General features: G+C 50.0%; 2 protein-coding genes across 4 annotated transcripts in view; one reads left to right on the plus strand and one right to left on the minus strand.

Moving 5' to 3' along the window:
- Unc5a (unc-5 netrin receptor A) overlaps positions 1 to 1214 on the plus strand; it is a 56188-nt gene extending 54974 nt beyond the window's left edge. Inside the window, exon 15 of one of the 2 annotated variants that reach the window (XM_028772157.1) lies at positions 13 to 1214. In XM_028772157.1, coding sequence (XP_028627990.1) covers positions 13 to 178 — 166 coding nt within the window. In that variant the 3' untranslated portion in view covers positions 179 to 1214. The remainder of the gene's footprint in view (positions 1 to 12) is intronic. The other variant, XM_028772158.1, reaches the window with a different exon arrangement.
- Positions 1181 to 17799, minus strand: Hk3 (hexokinase 3). 2 transcript variants are annotated; one of them, XM_028772155.1, is made up of 19 exons: positions 17737 to 17799; positions 14758 to 14877; positions 10460 to 10622; positions 10114 to 10268; positions 9898 to 10017; positions 9707 to 9802; positions 8924 to 9023; positions 8665 to 8848; positions 8046 to 8201; positions 7642 to 7875; positions 6519 to 6814; positions 6261 to 6400; positions 6063 to 6182; positions 4150 to 4245; positions 3873 to 3972; positions 2261 to 2444; positions 2000 to 2155; positions 1607 to 1840; positions 1181 to 1521 (listed from the first exon to the last, which is right to left on the minus strand). In XM_028772155.1, the coding sequence occupies exons 1-19, from the start codon at positions 17740 to 17742 to the stop codon at positions 1377 to 1379; spliced, it is 2805 nt and encodes a 934-aa protein (XP_028627988.1). In that variant the 5' UTR covers positions 17743 to 17799; the 3' UTR covers positions 1181 to 1376. The 2 variants fall into 2 exon arrangements, with proteins under 2 accessions (XP_028627988.1, XP_028627989.1); XM_028772156.1 differs by lacking the exon at positions 17737 to 17799 and adding an exon at positions 16463 to 16551.
- Positions 17800 to 22204: the final 4405 nt, after the last annotated feature.

A 22204-nucleotide genomic window follows, 5' to 3' on the forward strand; every position in this document is an offset into this window, starting at 1 on the left:
TCTTCTTTGCAGCCATCTTAGCTTCTTCGCCTCCAAGGCCAGCCCTACAGCCATGATCCTCAACCTATGGGAGGCGCGGCACTTCCCCAACGGCAACCTCGGCCAGCTGGCCGCGGCCGTGGCCGGACTGGGCCAGCCGGATGCTGGCCTCTTCACGGTGTCAGAGGCCGAGTGCTGAGACCAGCCAGGCCAGTAATGCCTACACTCTCACCAGCTTTGGCACCTGCCAGGGACAGGCAAAAAGCCAGACAGGGGCCCTTCCCCCACACCGGGGGAGAGCTGCTTGGACAGGCCCCCTCCTGGCTGAAGTTGTCCCTTGATGCTGGTCCTTCAGACCCTGCTCAAACTCCATCCCTCCATGGCCTGCCTGGCCAGGTTGGTATAGCCACCTGTTTTCACTCTGCCCTGGTCCCAGGGCCCAGAGTGGACAGTGCCTGGAGCCTGGGCTGAGCCCAGCCCGTCTGTGTGCGTGTGTATATGTGTGTGATGCTACCTCTCGTCCTGTCCCTTGCCAGGGGCCCCGCATACACACGGCATGCGCACACATGCTGGGCTTGGGACACGGCCCCCAGAGCTCCTGCCTGAGGTGGGCCTTATGCAAACATTCCTGTGCCTGCTGGGTAGGGGTAGAGTTGAGGGGCCTGGCTTCAAGCCTGGGGGACTAAGGGTCCCAGCTGGACAGGGGCTGGCCCTTGGATTCAGGCACACGATCACCACACAGGCGTGTGTTCATGCATGCCTCGTGTGCTCATCTCACACACGCCCCTCTCCCAGGTCACGCAGGACCCTCCCCCACTACACACATCTCATGCTGTGCACCTGGAGGCTGCTCACGTCTCTCACACCCGGTGTCGGTACACATCTGCCTCTCACATGCTGCCCTTCTCCCACCCACCCAGGGACACCCAACGGCTCCTCCCTGATCCTTTCCCTGTACCCCGGCCTCGAGGTGCCCTGCCCAGCGGGGCGTGTGAATATGCAATGGGAGTCCCGGGCTGTACAATGGCAAGTGTGTGTGCCGTGGCACGCCCATTCCTGGGGCTGGCCAATGCCCCCGTGTGGGCCCTGTTGTGTGAAGCTTGTGTCCTGACTCTGTCTTAAGTGCATTCCTGCACTTACACTTGGCCTTATGTACACAGCCTTGCCCGGCTGCCGGGGCACGTAGGGATTTTAGCGGACGTGAATGTAAATAAATTATATATATATATTGCTAACCAGAGTGTCACTTCTCTCAGAAAGCCACTGGGTGTGGGCAGACGGTTATAAGGGGGGCACTCATGGGTTTCTTTGGGAGTTGTGGGGGGCTGGGCCTGCCAGAGGATCAGGGTAGACTGAAGCCTTAGTCCAGCGTGATTCCATCACTCTTGGAGATTTCCTCAGATGTGGGCCATCTGGGTAAGGCGACAAGCAACAGCAGTGACCAAGGCTGCACCTTTGCCAGACCCATCCTCTGATTGCAAAAAGGTGACGGTGCACTGAGGGGCTAGCTTCCGGACTGTCGCCGACACTAGCCTGGAGAAGCTGTGAGGGAAGGGGCTGAGGTGAGCCCAGCCCAGCTCGTCTGGCCGTGCCTCCCTCCCATCCTGACCAACCTTCCCAGACTCACTGGGGGTGTAGCTTATAGAGCGTCCCATCAACTCCCACAGACACCGTCAGCTCCCGCAGGCCCCGGTTCTCCCGAATCTTTTCCACCACGGCAGCTACACCTGCCCCACAGAGATGGGCAGCCCTGCGAGACACAGCCTGGCACACCTCTAGGACCATCAAGGCATCATCGGATGTCAGAGTCAGCCCCAGATCCTCCAGGATGGCTCGGACCTGACGCAGGGCCAGGCTGTCACTGGGGGGTCAGGAAGGAAGAGAATAGAGAATTAGCTCCCTCCCTCCCTCTCTCTCTCAAGGTTTCCCCCACTTCATCCTCCAGAATGGTCCAGAGTGGAGGGAACCAGCAGTATCCAGCATCCTCCCTCGGCAACAAACTGCCTTGCAACGCAGGTACCTTTCAATCTCAGAGAGAAACTTAGTCTTAAAGATGTCCCTGGTCTGAAGGCATTGAGTCTTCTGGCCCCGGAACAGAACTCCGAGATTGGTTAACTGCAGGAGGATATGGCGGACGATCTCTCCTAGGTACATGCCACTGATCATCTTCTCAAACCTGTGGGAAGGCAGGCGCATGCAGGCCCATGCAACAGAGGACCCCATTAGCTTTTCTCTGCAGCCCAGTCCACCCCCACCCCCACTGCCTGGGCCTAAGCCGTACCTCTGTTTGCCTGGATTGATGGATGCCTGGTCCACACTCGCATCAAAGCAGGTGCTGAGCATGCTCAGTGAGCCGTCATCCCCAAAGGCGCCCCACTCCATGTTGATGCACATGCGACCCGAGTCCCCAGGCACACTTGCCACATTCCGGAGCTCTTCCATATAGCAGGCGTTGGTGCCGGTTCCTGTAGACAGGGCAGGCCAAGGGATGAGGGCTGGTTACCGACGCAGACAAGGCCCTTAGGGGTCATTCCCACGCCAGAACAACAAAATTTGGACTCCTTCTCTTATCTCCCCACGTTGAAAACCAGTCCCTGCTCCTGGTCTCCCTTTCTGACATTGTCAGTACCAAAGCCTCAGAACTTCCTCTGCCCTCCCTATCAGAGCCAACATTAGCGTGTCTCCCACGCTATCTAAAAGGGCTCCTGTGCTGCCGTCGACCAGGTCATCCTTGGGGGAAAGCCTTGGCTCTACTCTGATGCTGATAAGATACTGACGTTTCCTGATTGCTAAACATGCCTTTAATTGAAATAACAGGAGTGGGCCAGGAGCTGGGGAGACAGAACACTGACACAAGGGCACCCCCCCCACACGGTCTGGTCAGAAGTTAGGCATTAGATGGCTCTCTCTGACAGTACTTCCACAGGTTCTCATAGAAACAAAAACAAGAGCATCGTGGGCGCACTGGGACACAGGAGGCTTTTGCCTACGAGACTTGGAAAAGCTACACAGAGGAAGTGATATACGAGAAGCAGAGAGGAAGAGACATTCCCTCTTCTCTGCACGTTTCCAGCTCTGAGTCATGAGCCCCTTGATAGCCCCACCTGGGATTTCTCTAGTAGTTTACACCTCTCCTAAGCACCTACTATCGTCAGAGCCTGTGTTCAAAAGTCTCTCATCCGTGACAGGCCACCAAGCGCTCTAAAACAAGCTTTCTTCAAAGCTCCATCTCCCACTTGTTCGGGACTAATTCCTGTCTGATCTTAGCCTGTCTGCCCTTGTGTGTGCAGTCAGAGTTAGCTGTAAGTTGCCACAGGCTGTTCCGGGCTTAATCCCCTCTGGATGCTCAGTTCTGAGATGATAGAGTTCCTTTTCTTTTCTGTTTCTTCTAGCCCCTTTATCCAGACACCAGAGAGCCCCAGGGTAAGAGCTTATCAATGTCTTGGACTCTTGACATCTGACCAGCCATGCCCTCCCATTTCAAACACTGAGTAGACACCATGACCCAGGCAGTGTACTATGCCTGGGCCCCTTCTCATTCTGTTCTCTTAACCTCTTGACCTAGGCATTGCCTTGTCACACCTTAAAGTGAAGGATCAGACTCTATTGAGTTACCCAAGGTCAGATAGATGGAAGCAGCACAACCGGTCTCAGAGAGATGCATTTACCAAATGGGCAAACTGAGGCTGGGAAAGATCCAATGACTGAATAGCTAAATTACACTAAATGTCCCAGTTCCAGACTCCTAGCTCAGTACAATAGCCCAGAACTCAATTGGGTCATACGGAAATAATCCCATATTCCCAAGGTCAGAGAAAGGTCCAACCTAAGGAATTAACAAAAGGCAATGAATTATCAGACACCAGGAGCACAGAGGGCAAGACCCTCCTTACCGACAATGAGGCCCATCTCACAACGGGGATCATCATAGCCACAGGACATCATGGTCCCCACCGTGTCATTGACAATGGCAACCACATTCAGCTCCACTGCCTGCATGCAAACGGATGCTGCTAGTTGCTGGGCAACATAGTTGTCATGGCAACCAGCACTGGACTCAGAGGTCTCTATTATAGAGGGCCCCTTTGCTCCCCTCAAGAAAGAGAATGATACTTTGCTCCCCTCCAGGCCTGTCACAGCCGCAAAAGAACCCTGGAGGTAGACTCCTACCTGTCTGCGCCTAATGGCTTCCCGTAATAGATACACAACATCTTGGCCCTCACAGCCTGATGCATTGAACCCTTTAGTCCAGTTCAGGAGGATGCCCTGGGATGGGATTAAGAAGACAGAAATGTCACTCTGCCTCCCAAACCCTGTATCCCATCAGAAGCACACTGTCTCTGCCCTTCCCATGCAGGATTCTGTGCCCACTCTACCCTATGGTTGAAGGCCTTGCCCTCAACCAGTCTTAAGTCCCTGGGAAGCTTTCAGTGTGAAGAAACCTATTAATAACGATTCGACCTACGTCTTCCATTATTAGTTCTAGAATGCTCAGGTGGTCTGAGGGTCTGGCTATTTTAAGATGTTTGCCCAAAAGGAAGGGCCCTTTGTAATTGGGTGGGAATGAACAGAGCTGGTGGAGTGGGTGCTGCGTGTGGGAAAGAGGAAGATGAGAAACTTTAGGGACTCAAATGTCAGCAGAGCCCACCCTTTCAAAGAAAAAGAGTCACTTGGAAGGGAGGGAGGGAGAGAGGGGTCCTCAGAGTTAGGCACATCCATTTCAGTGTGACATTCCATCATTGTCCCAGGAAGGCAAAGGGTGAGTTACAAAGCCAGAGACCTTGGCAGGATGGGACGGGATGGGACAGACAGATCTTTATTGTGAGCACCTGGACTCAGCAGCAAAGGGCAGGACTGTACCTGGAAAGGGGCTGCACTGTTTCTTTGTGTATTTCTGAGGGAAAGGGTAGAAGAGTGAGAATTAACCCCAGCCATCCAAGGTAAGGACCTCCCACACAAATGTCCAAGGACTCAACTACAGCCCCAGCAAGAATATGGGCTTAACACACAAGTTATATTCAGTTACAAAAAAAAAAAAAAGAAGGGACAATTAGGCCAGTTTTGCATGGCCAGATTTGTACACTGAGACATGCTTCTCGTGTCTTGTGAAGAACAGTTAACAGGAGTGAACATGCTTTACCTGGAGCCAAACAGACTAGAGGAGAGAGGAAATGCAGCAGCACCGTCCAGACCAGGGTGTGAAAGACAGCAGAGAAAGCAGCTGTGGCCCATAGAAGTCAAGACAGGAGCACAGGGTGAAAATGACACATGCAGGCTGGTGGGTAGGTACAGATTGTGGTGGCCATAAGACAGCCAAGCAGAGAGCAGAGGTCTTCAAGGGCACCAGGCAGGCTCCTCAGCATGAGGTGCTTCCGAACAAACAAGGGATGTTGAGTTTCCTGGGAGCTTGGACAAGAGGCCTAAGATTGCCTCTATCCTAGTCCTATGCCGGACTTCGGGGGCATGCACTGAGAAGTCTGCTATACATGTTGAAGGACATGATGTGTCTTGAGTAGGTTTGACCTATGACCTATCACTCTGCTACCTAGATAAGGCACACAGCACTGTGTCTAGCTAAGAAAGAGACACGCAAAGGAGCATGTGACCTCAAGCCTCTTCTGGAGAAAAGAACAAACGCTGCTCCCTGAAGGCTGAACACCATGGCGGAACACCAGAGGCATGGCGGAAGTAGGCAATGTAGCTTCTGGTCAGCACCAACCTAGGCCAGTGCTGCTCTCAAATGTCTCCTACCCAGACATTGGCATAGCATCTTTGGGGATTGCCAGGACTGCATACAGTCTGGGTCAACAATGCTGCTCCCCCTTAGTCAGACTTCTCCTTGGCTTCCTGCCCACTTTTCCTTTTTTTTGGTTTTTTGAGACAGAGTTCTCTGTGTAGCCCTGGCTGTCCTAGAACTCACTCTGTAGACCAGGCTGGCCTCGAACTCAGAAATCCACCTGCCTCTGCCTCCCAAGTGCTGGGATTAAAGGCTTGCGCCACCACTGCCTGGCTTCCTGCCCACTCTTAAAGGGTACGTGGATTGGAGGCCCTTGGGAACCACTTCTTAAACTTAATTCTCTTACCTGGTCCAGGCCAAGCTGCTTGCATGGGAAAGAGAAGGTGAAACCCAGGGGTAGGCTCTGTCCGCTAAGGCCCTGCCTCTTCTGGAAGTCCACAATACAATCCACAATATGATCAAAGAGCTGCGGGAGAGGGCACGTCAGGGGTGGGCTCTCTCCCGCCTTCTCTACCTCTGATGTCGAGACCCGAACCGTGAGTACCTTCTGTCCAGAGCCCTGGGCTATACACTCAGGAATAGAGTAGATCTGGTTGATGATCCGCACACTGCCCTCGGCTACACGCACCAACAGGACTCGGAAGTTGGTGCCCCCTAGGTCCAAGGCCAGGAAATCACCTCGCTCTGTGGGACAGAGACACTCACTCCATACCAGGAGGAAAATGGCAGCCCCAGCCCTAGCACACACACTGTGACTTACAGGAGCCCACATCTCAGACCCATACTCAGGCCAGGTGCTCACCGCTGCCATCCGGTGTTGCTCGAACGTAAGTGGGCAGCATTCGGAGGGAGGAGGCATCTCCTTGAAGCCCCCTGATCATGGCTTCTCGCATTTGTGCCTGCACCACTGTCAGCTGCTCCAAGGTCAGCTGAAATGGTGCCAGGGTCTCTTCCAGGATGCGCCTGTGGGCAGCCAGGCGGGCAGCCACAGCTGTCACCATTGCCACACCCTGGCCACCACCATCCACAGAGCGGATGAAGGAGACGTCACATTCTGGGGCCAAGAGCTTTACTGTCTCCTTAAGGATGCAGAGGAACCTACGAAAACACACCAGGTTTGTTCAGCTTGGCATCTGAGCCCTATTTAAAATTTATCATTTTAAATTTTATTTTTCATTGGTTATTTTATTTATTTACATTCCAAATGTTGTCCCCCTTCCCGATTTCCCCTCCACAAACCTCCATCCCATCCCCCCCCACCTCTGTGAAGGTGCTCCCCCACCCACCCACTCCCTCCTCCCTGCCCTAGCATCCTCCTACACTGGGGCATCAAGTCTCTACAGGACCAAGGGCCTCCCCTCCCAAAGATGCCAGACAAGGCCATCCTCTGCTACATATGCAGCTGGAGCCATGGGTTTTAATAGAATTTTGTTTTATTAAAATTTTTTTTTAAAGATTTATTTATTTTATTTATGAGTACACTGTAGCTGTCTTCAGACACACCTGAAGAGGGCATCAAATCTCATTACAGATGGTTGTGAGCCACCATGTGGTTGCTGGGATTTGAACTCAGGACCTCTGGAAGAGCAGTCAGTGCTCTTAACCACTGAGCCATCTCTCCAGCCCCCTATTAAAAATTTTTAATAAAACAAATTAGTCCTAAACCTGTTCCTTGGTACCTACTATATATCCACTGCCCTGCCTGCCACTCTCCCTGGAACACATTAAAAAAAAAAAAAGAAGAAGAAGAAGCGTTTTTCTCTTTTTGACATGCCTCCTGGCATCCCACAACCCAGGCTAATTCTTAGTCTGCCATTCACACCCACAAGCTCGCACTTGGGGTACCAGAATGGCCTCTGGCTGTATATCATAAAAGCACACACACCCATGCTCCCTGCTCACACAGGATCCTAGCCTCAGAATACCTGGGGTGTTGGTCAAACACTCGTCCTCCAGTGGCCACGGCCACACGCAGTGTCTGCTGCTCCCTGCTGCGCTGGAGGCGGGATAGAACTGCAGCCAGGGCAGCCGCACAGAGCTGGGCAGCCCGCGTGCACACAGCCACGCACACACACTGCACGAGTTCACCATCTGAGACCTGCAGGCTCAGACCCAAGGCCTGCAGGATTGTGTGGACGTGGGCTGTCCCAGTGGCCGGGCTGCAGGGAGAAGGGTGAAGACACATCGGGGTGCTGATCTGGGGCGTAGGGAACCTAGTAGCTCCCCATCCCACCAAAGCCTCACAGCTACCTTGGAGAGAGAGTGCCTTAGCCTCTTCCAAGCAGACCCCCCTTGCCCCTTGTCTAAGCTGCAAGCCTCCCTTACGTACTCCTCCATTTCAGCCACGTGTTCCAAGAGGATGCTGCCTTGACTCAGCAACGCAGGAGAGGTGCAGCCACCAAAGAGGACCCCATGCTGGGACAAGTGGACCAGCACCAGCCGTACCAGCTCACCCAAGTAAAGGCCTCCAATCATCTTCTCGAACCTACATGTGGAAAGAGTGACTAGACAGAGCCCTTCTTGAGCCCCCAGCCCACCTGAACCCTCAAAGAGAAATCATTTTCTCTGAGGTTCCAGACTGAGGGGGCCTCCAGAAGATGACCTCCCAGAGAATGAGTGGGTTTACCCTTTCTAACCCTTTGGGTTACATCCGGGGACCTCTTAAAAAGGCAAGAGGAGCCAGGAAAGTAGGTAGACATTTTACTCAGCTGCTCCCAGCTCCCAACCCCCAACCCACCAGGGCTGACTTGAAGGATCAAAGATTGAAAACTCAGGGTTCTAGACTCTGAGGCCTTTTTTTTCTAAGTCTGACCTAGGAGAACCCCCTACCCCAAAAGGCAAGCTCAGAGGGATAAGAAGAGGTAGGGGCCCAAGAGCAGAAGAGGTAGGTTAGAACAGTAATATGACAGCCTAAAGCAGAGTCAGGCAAACCACTGCTGGGCCACCACCTCTGAGCACCAGGAATCAGGGACTCATGGTCCAGGGCATAGTCGAAGGTGGTCAGTACTGGCCCTAGGGCCTCTTCATCATAGAAGGAGCCCCACTCGATGCTGACACAGGTGCGCCCACGGTCTTCATCCAGAGCGGCCACGTGCCGCGCTTCCTCCATGTAACAAGCATTGGTACCAGTGTCTGGCGGGAAGGACCCCATCAGAGCCTGCCCGCCGAGCAGCTCCCGCCCTCCATTCCAAACGGCCCCTGGCTCACCTACAATAAGCCCAACTTCACACGGTCTGGCGCCCAGCTCACAGCCCATCATGGTGCCCACTGTGTCATTCACCATGGCTACCACATCAATACTGTAGGTCTGGGCAATGGAGAGAACAGGGAATCAGAGCCCGTCCCATGCTCTGGGCTCTCCTTCCATCCCCTCCCCCAACTCAGGCTCTCAGGGTTATGGAGAGTTCCTACCCACAGGACCAGGAAGAAGGGCCCATGGATGAGCACCTCACCTACACCCTGGCCTGGCATCCCAAAACACATATGCCTTAGAACCTGGCTTCTAACCAGTACCTTGGGATTAGTGCAAAAGGACCTGCCCTTCTAGAGCCGGAGATTCCGACAAGGGCAGAATCTTACATTAGCACTTCTTCCTAGCCTCAGCTCAGGCCCAAGGCCTACTGCTCCCTCCCTGCTCCCTCTGCTGTTGCTACTAGAGTTATCTCCGCAAATGCGCAACCTTTTATTAGAATGCTTTTCCCTTCTAGAACGTGAAGAACTGCAGGGCTGGGTCATAGGTTTCGTTTTTGGTTTTGTTTTTACTTTTCTCATGTCCTATTCCCCTCCCAAGCCCCTTCCCCCCAGGGCATGACCATCTTATTTGAGTCATTCTTGGCTTACTATGGAAGCAACATTAACCCCAGGGTCAAAATATATAAAGGCTGTGCATAGGAAAGGAAAGCAGGGCCTTCCAGAAACACAGGCATAACCTACAAATGTCAAGCCCAGGCCAGCGGAGGGCAGCTCTCCATCACCCTGACCTTCACTTACCCCCTGCCTCTGAATGGCATCTCTTAGCAACTGGACCACATCCTGTCCTTCCACACCACTGCACCTAAAACCTTTTGTCCAGGAAATGAGGGTGCTCTGAGGACAGAAAAGCAGGATTATTGTTCCCCAGTGGCCTTCACAAGGGCTATGGTCTCTTTCGGCTCACTGACCCCGTGTGCCCCCAACCTCACCCTGTCCAAGCCTGTCTGGTGACAAGGAAAAGAAAAATTGAACCCAAGCTTCAGACCCTGATTCTCCACGGGGTAGGCATCCAGGAATTCAGAGAGACAGCAGGCAGCAAAGTCAAAGAGCTGTGGGAACAAGATGAGTACTTAGCTCTGATCACCTGAGTCCCAGCCACACCCAACCAAGTCTCCAGCCCCCGAGGGTGCACACTGACTGCTCACCTGCTGGCCAGCACCTAGGATCACCTCTTGAGGGATCACAAACTCCCGGCTCCGGGGCTCCATACTATGTTCTTTGGTGCCTGTCAGTGTTACCCACAACACACGTAATGAAGCCCCTGTGGCCCCCAGCTCCAGCACCAGGAAGTCTCCTTGCTCTAGACAGCAAACAGGTCATAGAAAGACATACAGTTGGGCAAAGCTGCCTGCCTCCCAGAAAAGCTTCCAGAGTCTGAGAAGTCCAGTTAAAGGGACCTCAGAGATAATGGACAGAGACACGGAACTTCCCTTTCCCCAGTCAGAGCACATTCTCTGTGTCTGGTCACCCACCCGAGTCTGTGCTACCCACCAGTGCCGTGTGGTGTGGACCTCACGTATGTGGGCAACATCCGGACAGAAGGAGCAGGACTGTCCTGTCCCTTCAGTGCCTGCTCCATGGAGCAGAGAAGACTGGCTTGGATCTGCTGCAGCTGCGTCCTGGTCACCTTGAATTGTTGCAAGCATTCCTGCACCTACGAAGAAGCAAACTGACTTTGGGGAGGGAGGCATTCTTTAACTTCAGCTGGGACAGGACTGTCCTGTCCGACTTGCCCCTGTCTTCTGAGGCCCTCTGCTTCCTGGGGCTGCCTAGCATCCTGTTCCATTCTCCCCGGGCCTCACTAGTCTTCCAGTCCCCTTCCTTGCAGCTCCTCTCGCCATGGCTCGCTTGCTGTTCAAAGCCTACTCCAAGCTCTTGTGTCCTGCAAAGGTTACAAAGAAGAGAAGCCACCTGCCTCTTTGTGCTCCGTATCCTGGTGGCTTCCTCTCAGCGCCTGCATTCGTTACCATCTAGCTTTTTTTTTTTTTTAATGTAAGGTTAGGTGAAATCTCTCTCTTGCCACAATAATTGCTTTCCTGTTCTTTTAGGGCAAGAGTTCTGTAGCTGTCTCTTTGTAAGCTATCGATGAGTGAACAAATCATGAAGAAACGTTACACTCTAGGGAAGGCATCTCCCGACCTTCTCTCAGCATCTGAAGCCTAAACAAGCCCACCTCACCTCTGGAATACAGAGACCACAGAACCGAGGCTGGCCTTCCCTTTACTTGCCACTCTTCCCCACCCAGCACTACTGTAAACACAGCCCAGCATACAGTTCAAGTCCTGCGCCTGCTTGCTGCTGACTCCCCTGTGGAAGACAGAGTCAGCACTGTCTGGTACTGACGGTGACTACAGAAAAAGGAGAGGCAAGTTAGAAATGTGTGACTCGGGGAGAGTCACACTTTTAGATATGAGTGGAGGAGGTCTTAGGTCTCAATCTAAGTTGAGAAGAGAATCAGCCATCTGAAGTTTTGAAGGAAGAGAATAAAACAGGTTTTCTCCAGAGCGAGGGGATGGGGTTGGGGGAGCACTGGCCTGGGAGTGGGGGACCACTGGTCTGGGAGTGGATCAGAGTCTGATGGGAAGGCTGAGAGGGTGAGAGAAAGCAAAGGATGCACCAGCCAAGGTTCTCACCCTACCAGAAGCTCAAGGAATGGGGACATCTCAGAACCTCAGCTCTGTGAAGAAGCATTCCTTGGATGGCCCTCTTGAACATCCACCAAAAATGTCCCGCTACTGGTTGGCAGCTCAGCAGCTCCACCCTTCCCCAGCTAAGCTCTTTCTAAGGCCCAATCTCCTACGGCACAGGAATTCTATTCTAAAGATTCATTGTCCCAAACTGGACTCAAGTCTGTGAAGGAACTTAGAACACCTCTAAAGAGAGCAGGGATGAAAGGGGGAGGCAAGGAGGACTCGATCCCAACCCCTCTTTATGAAGCTCCATCAAAGTGACTCCCTAAGGAGGCAAATAATCCTAACTGGAGTCCAAGACACCCCGTTATATGCTTACATTGGGACAGATGCTTCCAGACACTAGGAGTGGTTGTTTCTGTGTTAAAAATGAGGAAGCCTTGGCTTGGAGATCATAAACCATCTACCCAACCCAAGGAGATCTGAAGGGGCAGGGTAGGTTGTGAATCAGGTTAACAGTAATGCAAAGATGTTCCCATTCTAATGAGAAGTCTGATAAAAACAAAAACAAAACTAGTATTTCATCTGAAAAGATCCAAGCATGATGAAACCAGACAAGAGAAGCAAGAGGAAGCTTCAGCCCTCACTCTGCCCAGGACCCCAGCAAGAAGCTGGTTCTGAACAGGTCTTGGGATTTGTCAACTGGATGGATGGGGTGACCTAACATTAAAAGAGATATTGCCTAATCAATGTAGTAAGTTCCAGGTTAGCCTAGGCTACATAGTGAGACCATATCTCAGCAGGGTGGGGATTGCGGTGTCCATGAAAGCGGAAAGGCAGTGCTCAGATGGGGAGTGTTTTAGCATTGAGAGATAAAACCGAGATAAAACCAAGATAAAACATGGAGTTGATTGTTCAGCGGATTAATGGTTTTCTTCCTCTTTTCCCACCTGGGTCAGAGGGTGAGATGTTCAAGAGGAGAGGCTATGAGATGAGCAAGTCCTGCCTGTAACACACACACACACATGCACACACACACACAGGTGGGGGGCGGACTTCTCCGGTAAACTCCGGTGGGCTGTAAACTATCCAGGAGAAGTAAGAAAAACCTCTCATTTCTGCCCTACTGGGGCCGTAAGTGGAGCCCTCCTTCATGAGAGTAGAGAGAAAGGCACTGGAGTAAGTGAGAAGTCCACTACGGCCTCCGTGCTGACTGTAATGAGCTTTTTTAATGAGCTTGCTGTACCTGTTAGTCTGGTTCCAACACAGTGGTCACCATTTGCACCAGTGACCTGCTCGATCCAGTAACAATGCAAAGACAGCAAGGATGCTGTGAGGACCAAACTCAGCACCACAGCCGTGGTTGACACAGAGGGGATGCTCTTCCGTAAAGGGCTTCCTTCAGTGCGCGAGACACAATTATCCTGGAGGGCCTGATTCGACACCTTCGGGTAACAAAAAGGGACTTCTACAAAGTTCTTGCAAGGGACTAAAAGATGTAGCTGGACATTGATGGCGTGTGGTGACATGTGGTGACATGTGGTGGTGTGGTGACATGTAATGATGTGTGATGGTGTGTGAGAGCATGTAATGATGTGTGGTGACATGTGATGACATGTGATGATGTGTGTTGATCACCCTCCTCCCACCTCCAGCCATGGAAAGGGATTCCAAAGTGAGCTCTGAGCACTGAGTGCTGTCCCTGGCTGTAGAACATTTGGCATCCCTGGGAAGCCCTCCGAAAAGCCACAAGGGATTTGTTAAACGGCAGGTACATACAACAAAGCACATAGATTTGGGTCTGGGTCGGTGGGGACGTCTCTGGAGGAAGGGGCATAATGAGAACCAGAGAACCAGCCATGGTGAGGTTGTCGATACTCGTTTCTGGAACCCAGCTGAACACAGAGGCAATGTTTACAGCAGGGTCTGAGGCACAGGTTGCACAAAGGAGAAAGGGTGTGTGCATGTGTGAAACTTAGTGTCAGTAAGTCAGTAAGGTCACCACAGTTGGATAAGGAACCTCGTAAGCATATGTCAGAGGAAGACAGAAAACTACAGAGACTGCAGGGAGTGGTCCAAGAGAGCTTTTGCTAGCGTTGCCTCTTGTGCAGGTCCCGTATGTCCATGGGCCTTTTTTTTTTTTTTTTTTAAATTCGAGGAGAGTACTCAAGTAAGTTATTTTCCTCTGCTTTTCTGATGAGGAAATGGAGACCCAAGAGTTATGAAATGGTTTACATAAGCACTTTCTGCTCCAGGATGTGGTAGGTGAAGACTTCTAAATCTTAGTCAAGATGAAGGGGAAGGCTGCAGATGTAGATGAGTGGTAAACACCAATCAACAAACAAAAAGTGAGAGAGAGAGAGAGAGAGAGAGAGAGAGAACTGACTTCTAGGGCAACCTCAGCTATTAAGCCCGTGCTGTGAGAATAATCCAGCACTGTAGTTCTCTCTGGTGCCGGACTGCAGTGACCCTGTGAGAAAACCATGTCAGCGAGACCGGAAAAATAGGCGAGAAAGGGACTCAAGGACACAGCTCCCAGCCTCTAGTGTGTGTGTGTGTGTGTGTGTGTGTGTGTGAATGTGTGTGTGAATACAGTATTAACATTTAGAAGGCAGGCTAAGAAGTGGTAGCATAGGTGATAAGAGGGGACGGATGCAGCCAGGGTACATAAATCATGAAAAGGGCTATAAAGCTGATTTCTGTTTCAATTCTATCACAGTTTCTTCCCTTTTTCTCCCTTCCTTTTTGTGGTGGATCAGTCTGAAAAAGTGTAATTGATAGTGAAAGTATAAGCTTTTTACAAGAGAACGCTTTATTCTATTTTTGAAGAAAATGGGGAGGGGCCATTCTGGATACATCGGCCCTCATAGGGCTGGTCCAGCATGTCTGTGGCAAGCCGGTAAGAGAAGCACATTGACAGGTGACAATCCTCAGTGTAAACTCTTTCGTCTTAAACCCAAGTCACTTGACACCTCTAAGCCCCACTCCCCACAATCAATCCACACCTCGGAGCTATTTGGAGTCTCAAAGAAAAGAGACATCAGATTGGAGATTAATAGCTTAGAAGTCTGGAGAGAGGCCACAAGGGTGCGAGCCCCGCAACCCACGTCTCTACTCATCCTATCTTTGATAGCCTTAAATAAACACAGTTCTGCTTACCAGTTCTAAGCTACCTGAGGGCCTTGGCATGCCCTCCTGTGGGCAGCTTGAGGCTCTTTCTCCAGGATGCAGACCAGAAGACCCAATGGTGGCCATGCTTCCACAATGGGTATTGATTACCTATAGGAGAGAAGGGATAGCTGGATTCAAGACTAACAGTATTGGCTCCAAGAGGCAATAACTCAAACCGACAACTTCTTTCCTTCCAAAAGGAACTAAGAATGGAGTTGTAAACCGAATGAAAAACTTCTAACCAGTAAAGATCCTTTAGCAATCCACCAGGAGGCAGGTGTTTTCCAGAAGCACGTGTAACAATGTTTCCCCTCCCACCCAATCCTAAGCCTACAGTCATGGCTGCCTTTCCTGGGTCTTCGTCAGTAAGTAACTCTTCTCCTCTGCCTTTAAATACATAGGATAGTTTCCAAGCCTCCAAGGACTGTTGTGCCTTCTTCTACATCCGTCCTTTTCACCATTAAAACTCATGTGTCGGAGCTCCCAAATCAAGCACTGACCTAAGCCAAAGCCCATCCCAGCAGTCTGTCAGATCTCACTATGGCAGTGTGGTAGTCCCTTTAAGGTAACAAAGGCAGATTCCTTTCTCCACTAGCCTACCACAAACCTCCCTCCCTCAACTTGGCTAGAAGCATCAAGAGTTTTGCTTAGAAGGGAACAGTCACTTATGACCTAACTGGGGCACCAAGAAAGAACTTTAATGCCTGTCCTCTCTTTCCTGTCCCCACAGCTACTGACTCATCCAACAGTCCCCTGATATTTCTGCATCCACATGTTGAATCTGGCCCTGCTCACACTGTCGTAGCTCCTCCTGCAGAGCAGACCTGGGTGGTGCCATTGCAGGACCCTCATGTGCCCTCACCCTAAGCTTCCTCTTGCTACTCCTTGATCCTCCAAACTCCACACGCGCTGACTCCCTGACTCCTGCTTTTTAGTCTTCACTTAAGTTGGTCCCCAGTCTGAAGGGCTGGCCTCATAACCTTGTGATGTCTGAGTCACCTCTGCACTTCAATTCCAGGACAGGGTTGGGCAAATTTAAACCTGGGGCTCATGCCTGTAAACCCAGCACTTGGTTAGCTGAGGAAGAGTATTATGAATTTAAGGAAGACCTGGGCCACATAGTGAGACCCTGTCTCAAAAGGAGGCAGTTATTTGGTAAAGCAAGAAATCTGTTTCTGACAACTCTCCCCTAAATTATATACACCACCACTTAGTTTCCAAATCGGTCAGAAGAGAACATACATTCTAGCAGTCTGTTGGAAGGATAAACTAAGGTAACTGAAGCAATTATCTTTGTTCAAGGCCCAACTAACATAATCATTCACATACTTTCCTGCTTACACACTCCACATTTACTCCACACATGCCAGACTATGAAGCTTCCTGCAAGGAACCCTCAGATCTAAACTCTAGATTCATGCATTCGGACCTATCTTTTCCTCAAGTGAGAGACATCGCCAGAAACCAGCCCAAAGTCCACTCATGTTTGAACTAAGAGCTTCTCGGCTTTCCTTATCTGAATCAGACATGGTTTCTAAGTGCTCCTTTTGAATGGTATTCTAGAGACCCCTCCTGAGGCTGGGTACCACCATCACCATCGAGGATTAATAGCACAGTCTTGCTAACCTCCATTAGCCATAGGATAAGCCAAGGGCTTGAGACGAGGCCTGTGGAAATTAGAGGAAGTGCTTACCTGGGAGATTCAAAAGTTGATCCCCTTCCTCGGGTCTCAGCACTTCTCCCAGATATGACCACAGTGGTCCTGGATTAAACTCAAAAGTGAAAACTCAGGGTCAGCTCCCCAAGCTCCACCTTCCTCTTTAGCCACCACTTAACAGAAATACACCAATTCAGGAAATTGTACTTCCCTACAAATCTGCCCTAAGAGGAGCCCAGAATGGGCAGGACCATGGTACAAACAAGCAAGATGACCACAGGAAGTTGAGGGCCCAATTAGGTTAAGGATTCCAAAATATTTTCTCGGCAACACTAGGAGCTCTGTTTGTTTTATAAACACTAAGTTTTCTTGGAAAGAAGCAGAGACCAGCCTGGAAATGAAATAGGCAACGTGTCAAAATATAGAAAGCAGAACTGTAAGAAGCGATGTAGGAACCTAAGAGGAAGGGGCATCATGACTCTGCAGGAGAGTGGGCAGGGTAAGTCGGTGAAGACATTTCACAAAGAGGAGAGGACGTATGCATCGTGGGCAGTCAAGAGTCGTGTGTGTGTGTGTGTGTGTGTGTGTGTGTTTGGCCACCCCCAATATACCAACTAAAGAAATGACTAATAATGAAAAGCAGCATGCATTAGGAAGAGGGACAGATAAAGGGGTCCAGTGACCTCCAGGATTCTCTGCAGGGTACTTAGAAGAGTTTTATGTTCAAACAGTAAAGGATTGGGGCGGTGTCAAGAGATACACATAAGTTAGCAGTCTTGATCAAGGTGTGCTTCCACCCCTCTCTCAGCTCTTACTCTGCAAGGTAGTCTGACAAGCTCTTCTGTTATCTAAAGGAGGCCATAGTTGTCATTTGAGAGGGAAGTGCTATCCTGAGAGACTTGGCTGGCTCCGGAATACAATATAACTGAAGGTTTAGCACATGACTTAACTTTGTGCCTTCAGTCTTGAAGGAAGAGATGGGTCAGAGACACACATACTTCTTGAGTAATTAGCTTGTCCATGCAGAGCAAGCAGTAGTCAGACACAATGCCTAACAAAAGCAGCTTTTAAGTGCGGGTTAGAACTCAGGCAAATTGGTGGGCACATGACTGCTACTTAGCAGTCATGTTATTATCCAGTTAGTGAAGGCCTCCACAGGACACAGGCGAGCAGAGGTGGCTCCTGTAGCAGCTTTGATGTGATCCGACCTATAAACATGGCAAATACAGCCCTACCTGCAGTTTCCAGGATACCAAGCAGACATACAGGCTATGAGAGACAGAGAATGATGCTGGAGAAGGCAAACTTACCATCATCTACAACACAGCACCATGCTGTCTGAGGCTCCGGGGTCTTAACTTCATTCAGCTGAGGGAAATTATGGAACTGAAAGTGAAAGCCTCGCTATGATTCATGACAGCGGCAGTCTCTAGGCAGCATGAGGGTATGCTCCTGGAAGTTATTTTTATGACTCCTTGTCCGTGATTCTGAAAGTCTTGTTTTCACTTCACCAGGAAGTGGGTTGCCCTGGCTGAAGTCACAGTGCCGGGGATTTTCTAAGTCAAGGCCAGGGTTCGAGGTCTGTGGACATTTGGTCCAATCCTGTCTGTAGCAGAGGCACAACACTTGCCGGTGATAGTCAAGAGGGCACAGGATGGCTACTAACCAACGAGAGAGCGCCAAAACCTGACAAGGCTCCCTCAACATTTCCTAACGCAGCCTGCAGCCACCCAGAAGGAACTGTAGAATGGAGAGAGCCCAACAGCGAAACTAGAGTATCAGTGCTGGGTGGGAAGGCCAGTCCCTCCCTCCTTTGCTCTACTCAGCCTCCAGTGCCCATTGCCAGCTCCCTGACCTCTTCCACACCCTCTATGCCTTGGATAGGACTCACGGCTCTCTCACTGGCACTGTTCTGTTTCGGCCGAGTCTCTGTTCCTATTGATTTGTCCACAATGACCTATTGATACCCCTGGCTTCCCCAACCCTTTCATCCAAGTTCAGCTAGCAGCGGTGAGAGTCCCCCACTCCCACCCTGACTCCCAAAACAAGTAGGCCCAGCTCTGATCTCAGCTGGGAACCAGTCTACCAGATTTATTAAAACCATCTGTGTTTACCTTACCTGCCCAACCGTGGATCTGTTTCTTACACACCTTATGAGCCTTGGTACCAGGTTCTGGATTCTGATATGGAGTGTCAGTTAGTTAACTTTTTACTAAATGGAGGAGCCCTCCCTCAAGCTCAACAGTCCAGGGCTTTTGAAACAGCAAGAAAGCAACCTGCTTCTGGTGCACATGTTTCCGGCACTCTTCCAGAGAGTCGACGATGTCCCATCTTCCTGATGGTAATCACCAACTTTCCATCAATCTACCACCTCCCTTCTCCTCTCCCCAACTCCTCCTGGCTAAACTCAACCTAAGGCCAAAGTTGCCTTGCCTCACAGGCAAGTAGCCCAACCCAAACTCAAATTTTCAGAGTCATCAACATGGTATCAGACAGACCTAGGTTCAAACTCAACCCATTTCCCCAACTGATTTATGGAAGATTCCTACTTTTCCGAGTTTGGGTGGGTTTTGTTGTTGTTTTTTATTACTATGTATATGATGTGAGTATGTGTGTGGGGGGAGGGTATACGCTACAGTGAACATGTGGAGGTCAAAGGACTTTGTGGATTGAACCTAGGTCATTAGGCTTGTGATACAAGTATTTTACCGGCTGAACCATCTTGCTGGTCCTGAGTCTGAGTTGTCCACGTATAAAACATGTAGTTTCTCTGTGGGGCTTGCTTTAGACCTGTACACATGGTTGACATCAGCCTTGCTACAAGTTTATTGAATACCGATTAGCCATACAGGCAATAAGACATGATGCTGGGGAGAGCACAATAGCCATGACCCTCACATGTACTGCTCAGCCAGGGTTTAGTCTCTCAGCTGTTTCTCTAAAGTAAACATGACTCGAAAGTAAAGGAACATGACTCGAAAGGTCCAGCTTATGTCACACTCATGACAAGTGCTGCCAGACTCCTTGGGTCTACTTCTGGGTGACCCAATGTTTATCTTTGCCTTGTTTGAGACTGGTTCTTTCTACATAGTCCTGGATGTCCTAGAACTCACCATGGAAATCAGACTGGCCTTGAACTTACGAGACCCACCTGCCTCTGCCTCCTCAAGGTGTGTGCCAATATGCTTAGTTTTCTCTTTTTAAGTAGACTCAAGTTGTTTACTTCCAGGTTGGGTTCCCCAGAATCAGACCTAACCACAGACTGTTCCAAACAGGGCTGGGATTAGGGTGATGGAAGTGAGCTAGAATGCTGACTTAGAGTCCTCTCAGACTCATGCCAGTGATAACCCTGCACTTACATGGACCCAAGAGTATGGGCCTTGTCCCTAGTCACGAGGAGACTTGGATGTAAGTTAGCAGGAGACAGGCAAGACAGTACACATGTCTAAGCTGTTATGGGCACTATGGTGATCCTTGAGAATATGGTAGAATGTGCCTCAGTTGTTCTGAGACATGAAGAAATGGGTTACTTGTACACTCCAACTTCTATTTTCACTGGCCAAGGGCTGCAGCAGAGCACTATGAGCTCTTGGCCCTTCTAGCTTGTGCCAACATAAGTCAAGGGATAGACACCTTCTCACACAGGTACAAGTATCTGCAATGAAACCCTTTGAGGAGAGCCTGTAGAAGGGTAAGAGGCCAGGAAGTGGGCCAGGCACAACTTGTGACAGAAGGCTCTTGTCACAAAAGAACACTCTTGTGACAAAAGAACACAACTATGATGATGTTAGGCAAAAGTCTCTCCTTCCCCCAGTTGACAGCAATAGCTTAAGTTCCTGGAGCTTTAACATTCTCCATGAGCTGGCAATCTTTGGGTCTCAGGTAGATCCCCAGTGTGCTCACTCCTTAGAGAGATGTCTCTTCTTGCAGCTGTAGGCCATCTCTCTGGCCCTTCCACCCCTCACTGCAATACTTATGACATACAAAGGCACAGTAATGTTAGTAACAGTTGCTGCCACTACACATTTGCAGCAAATGTTTGACTCTTTATAAACGTTTTGCCAATCCTTAAAACACTAAGAATTTTTTTTCTTATTTTACAGACAAGTAAACTAAGTCCCAGAGAGTTTAACCTGTATCAGAAGTAGGATGAAGCCCTAAGTCGATCTGGCATGACCTTCACCAATCTCTCCACTCTGTCTAATGCACCTCCTGTCAGATTACAGAAAGGAGAGACTAAGATTGCTGTGGTGGTTTCAATATGCTTGGACCAGGGAGTGGCATTATTAGGTGTGTCCTTGTTGGAGGAGGTGTAGCCTTGTTGGAGGAAGTGTGTCACTGAGGATGGGCTTTGAGACCTTCCTTCTAGCTGCTTGGAAGACAGACTGCTCCTGGCTACCTTTGGATGAAGATGTAGAACTCTCAGCTCCTCCAGCACCATGCTGCCTGGATGCTGCCATGCTTTCTGCCATGATAATGGATGAATGAATGAATGCCATCATTCAGAGACTGTAAGTCAGCCCCAATTAAATGTTGTCTTTTTTAAGAGTTGCCTTGGTCATGGTGTCTGTTCAGAGCAATGGAAACCCTAACTAAGACATCTAGATAAACAAGCAGCCCCACTGAAGACAGCTGTGGATGTCTGGGGTCTTTTCTCTCCTTGAGTCCTATGTAGGCTGAGAGTTCCTGGTTCAGCTAATCCACACCTTTAGCCAATGGCCCACATTCCCTACAGCCTGCTCCTTTTAGAAGCAGCTCTTTCCCTGATGTCATATGATGGACTATAACATTTATGGAGATCTCTCTCCTAAATGAGCACCTAATGAGAGACATGCAAGTGAATTATCCTGATGGGATAGATCTGGTACAGTCTCCCTCAGAAGGAAAAACAAAACAATACTGACACCAAAAGTACAGCCTTTTCCTTGGAAATGAAGAATCCTTAACTGTGGCCTCACTGCCATGGACACAGAGGGCTGTGACTTCTTCCTCTTGAACCTCATCTGAAAGTTGGTTATGATGAGTTTCTGTGAGGATCAAATGATAATATATATATTGGCTGGGCTACAGTGATTGATCAAAACTTAAGAAATATGTGTGATACTGGTCAGTGTCAACATCATCCAAGAACAAGATGTTACCTTTGGTAGAAATAGGTATTTTCCAACTTGACTATAACTCAAAAGAGTTTGTGTGCCTCAATGTCTGTGCAGGCAGGGTCTTCAAATCCAGCTATCTGAATTTCCCAGTGTGGTACACATCTCATTTTCATTTTTAAAATAAAAGACAGCTTTAGATATGACAAATCAGAAGTGAGGCATCTGAGTTATATGTTAATTTATCCTGGTCTACGATCCTGCACTGGTCAACACCTACTTCCTATGTCTCTTTCATTAAGCTGTCCATCAGCTGGGGTCAAGGCTGGCTTTCCGCAGCCTTGTTTGATTGTCCCCCCTGGGTAACTACTTCTCTATCTGAGTGTCTCGCTCTGGTGGCCCTAAGGATGGCCCACATCTCTATCCTGCACTGGGACAGACAACACTGCAGAGACTGTGTACTGCTCTAGCACTACCACCAACACAGAAGCTGCCACCGCCATGTACCCTCTGGCAGCTAAACAAACAGTTGTGGTTTAAATAGACAACTGTGCCTGGTACTCCCACTGGTAAATCTATTTTAATAACAAGAGTGTTCACTTAAAAATTCCAGGGGAAGAACAAGAAGTCACACTTCTATTAAGGTCCTAGGTCCTAGGTGAGAAGTCTTTTTTTTTTTTGG

The sequence above is a fragment of the Grammomys surdaster genome, unplaced genomic scaffold (genome assembly GCF_004785775.1).
Source record: "Grammomys surdaster isolate TR1022 unplaced genomic scaffold, NIH_TR_1.0 211, whole genome shotgun sequence".
Classification (NCBI taxonomy): Eukaryota; Metazoa; Chordata; class Mammalia; order Rodentia; family Muridae; genus Grammomys; species Grammomys surdaster.

Bases quoted from the DNA above. Each gene is read 5' to 3' on its own strand.
- Hk3 (XM_028772155.1), bottom strand. The intron at 7,876-8,045 runs GTACGTAAGGGA...TTCTCCCTGCAG, and splicing joins CACGTGGCTGAAATGGAGGA to CCCGGCCACTGGGACAGCCC. The intron at 2,156-2,260 runs GTACGGCTTAGG...GCCTTCCCACAG, and splicing joins ATCAATCCAGGCAAACAGAG to GTTTGAGAAGATGATCAGTG.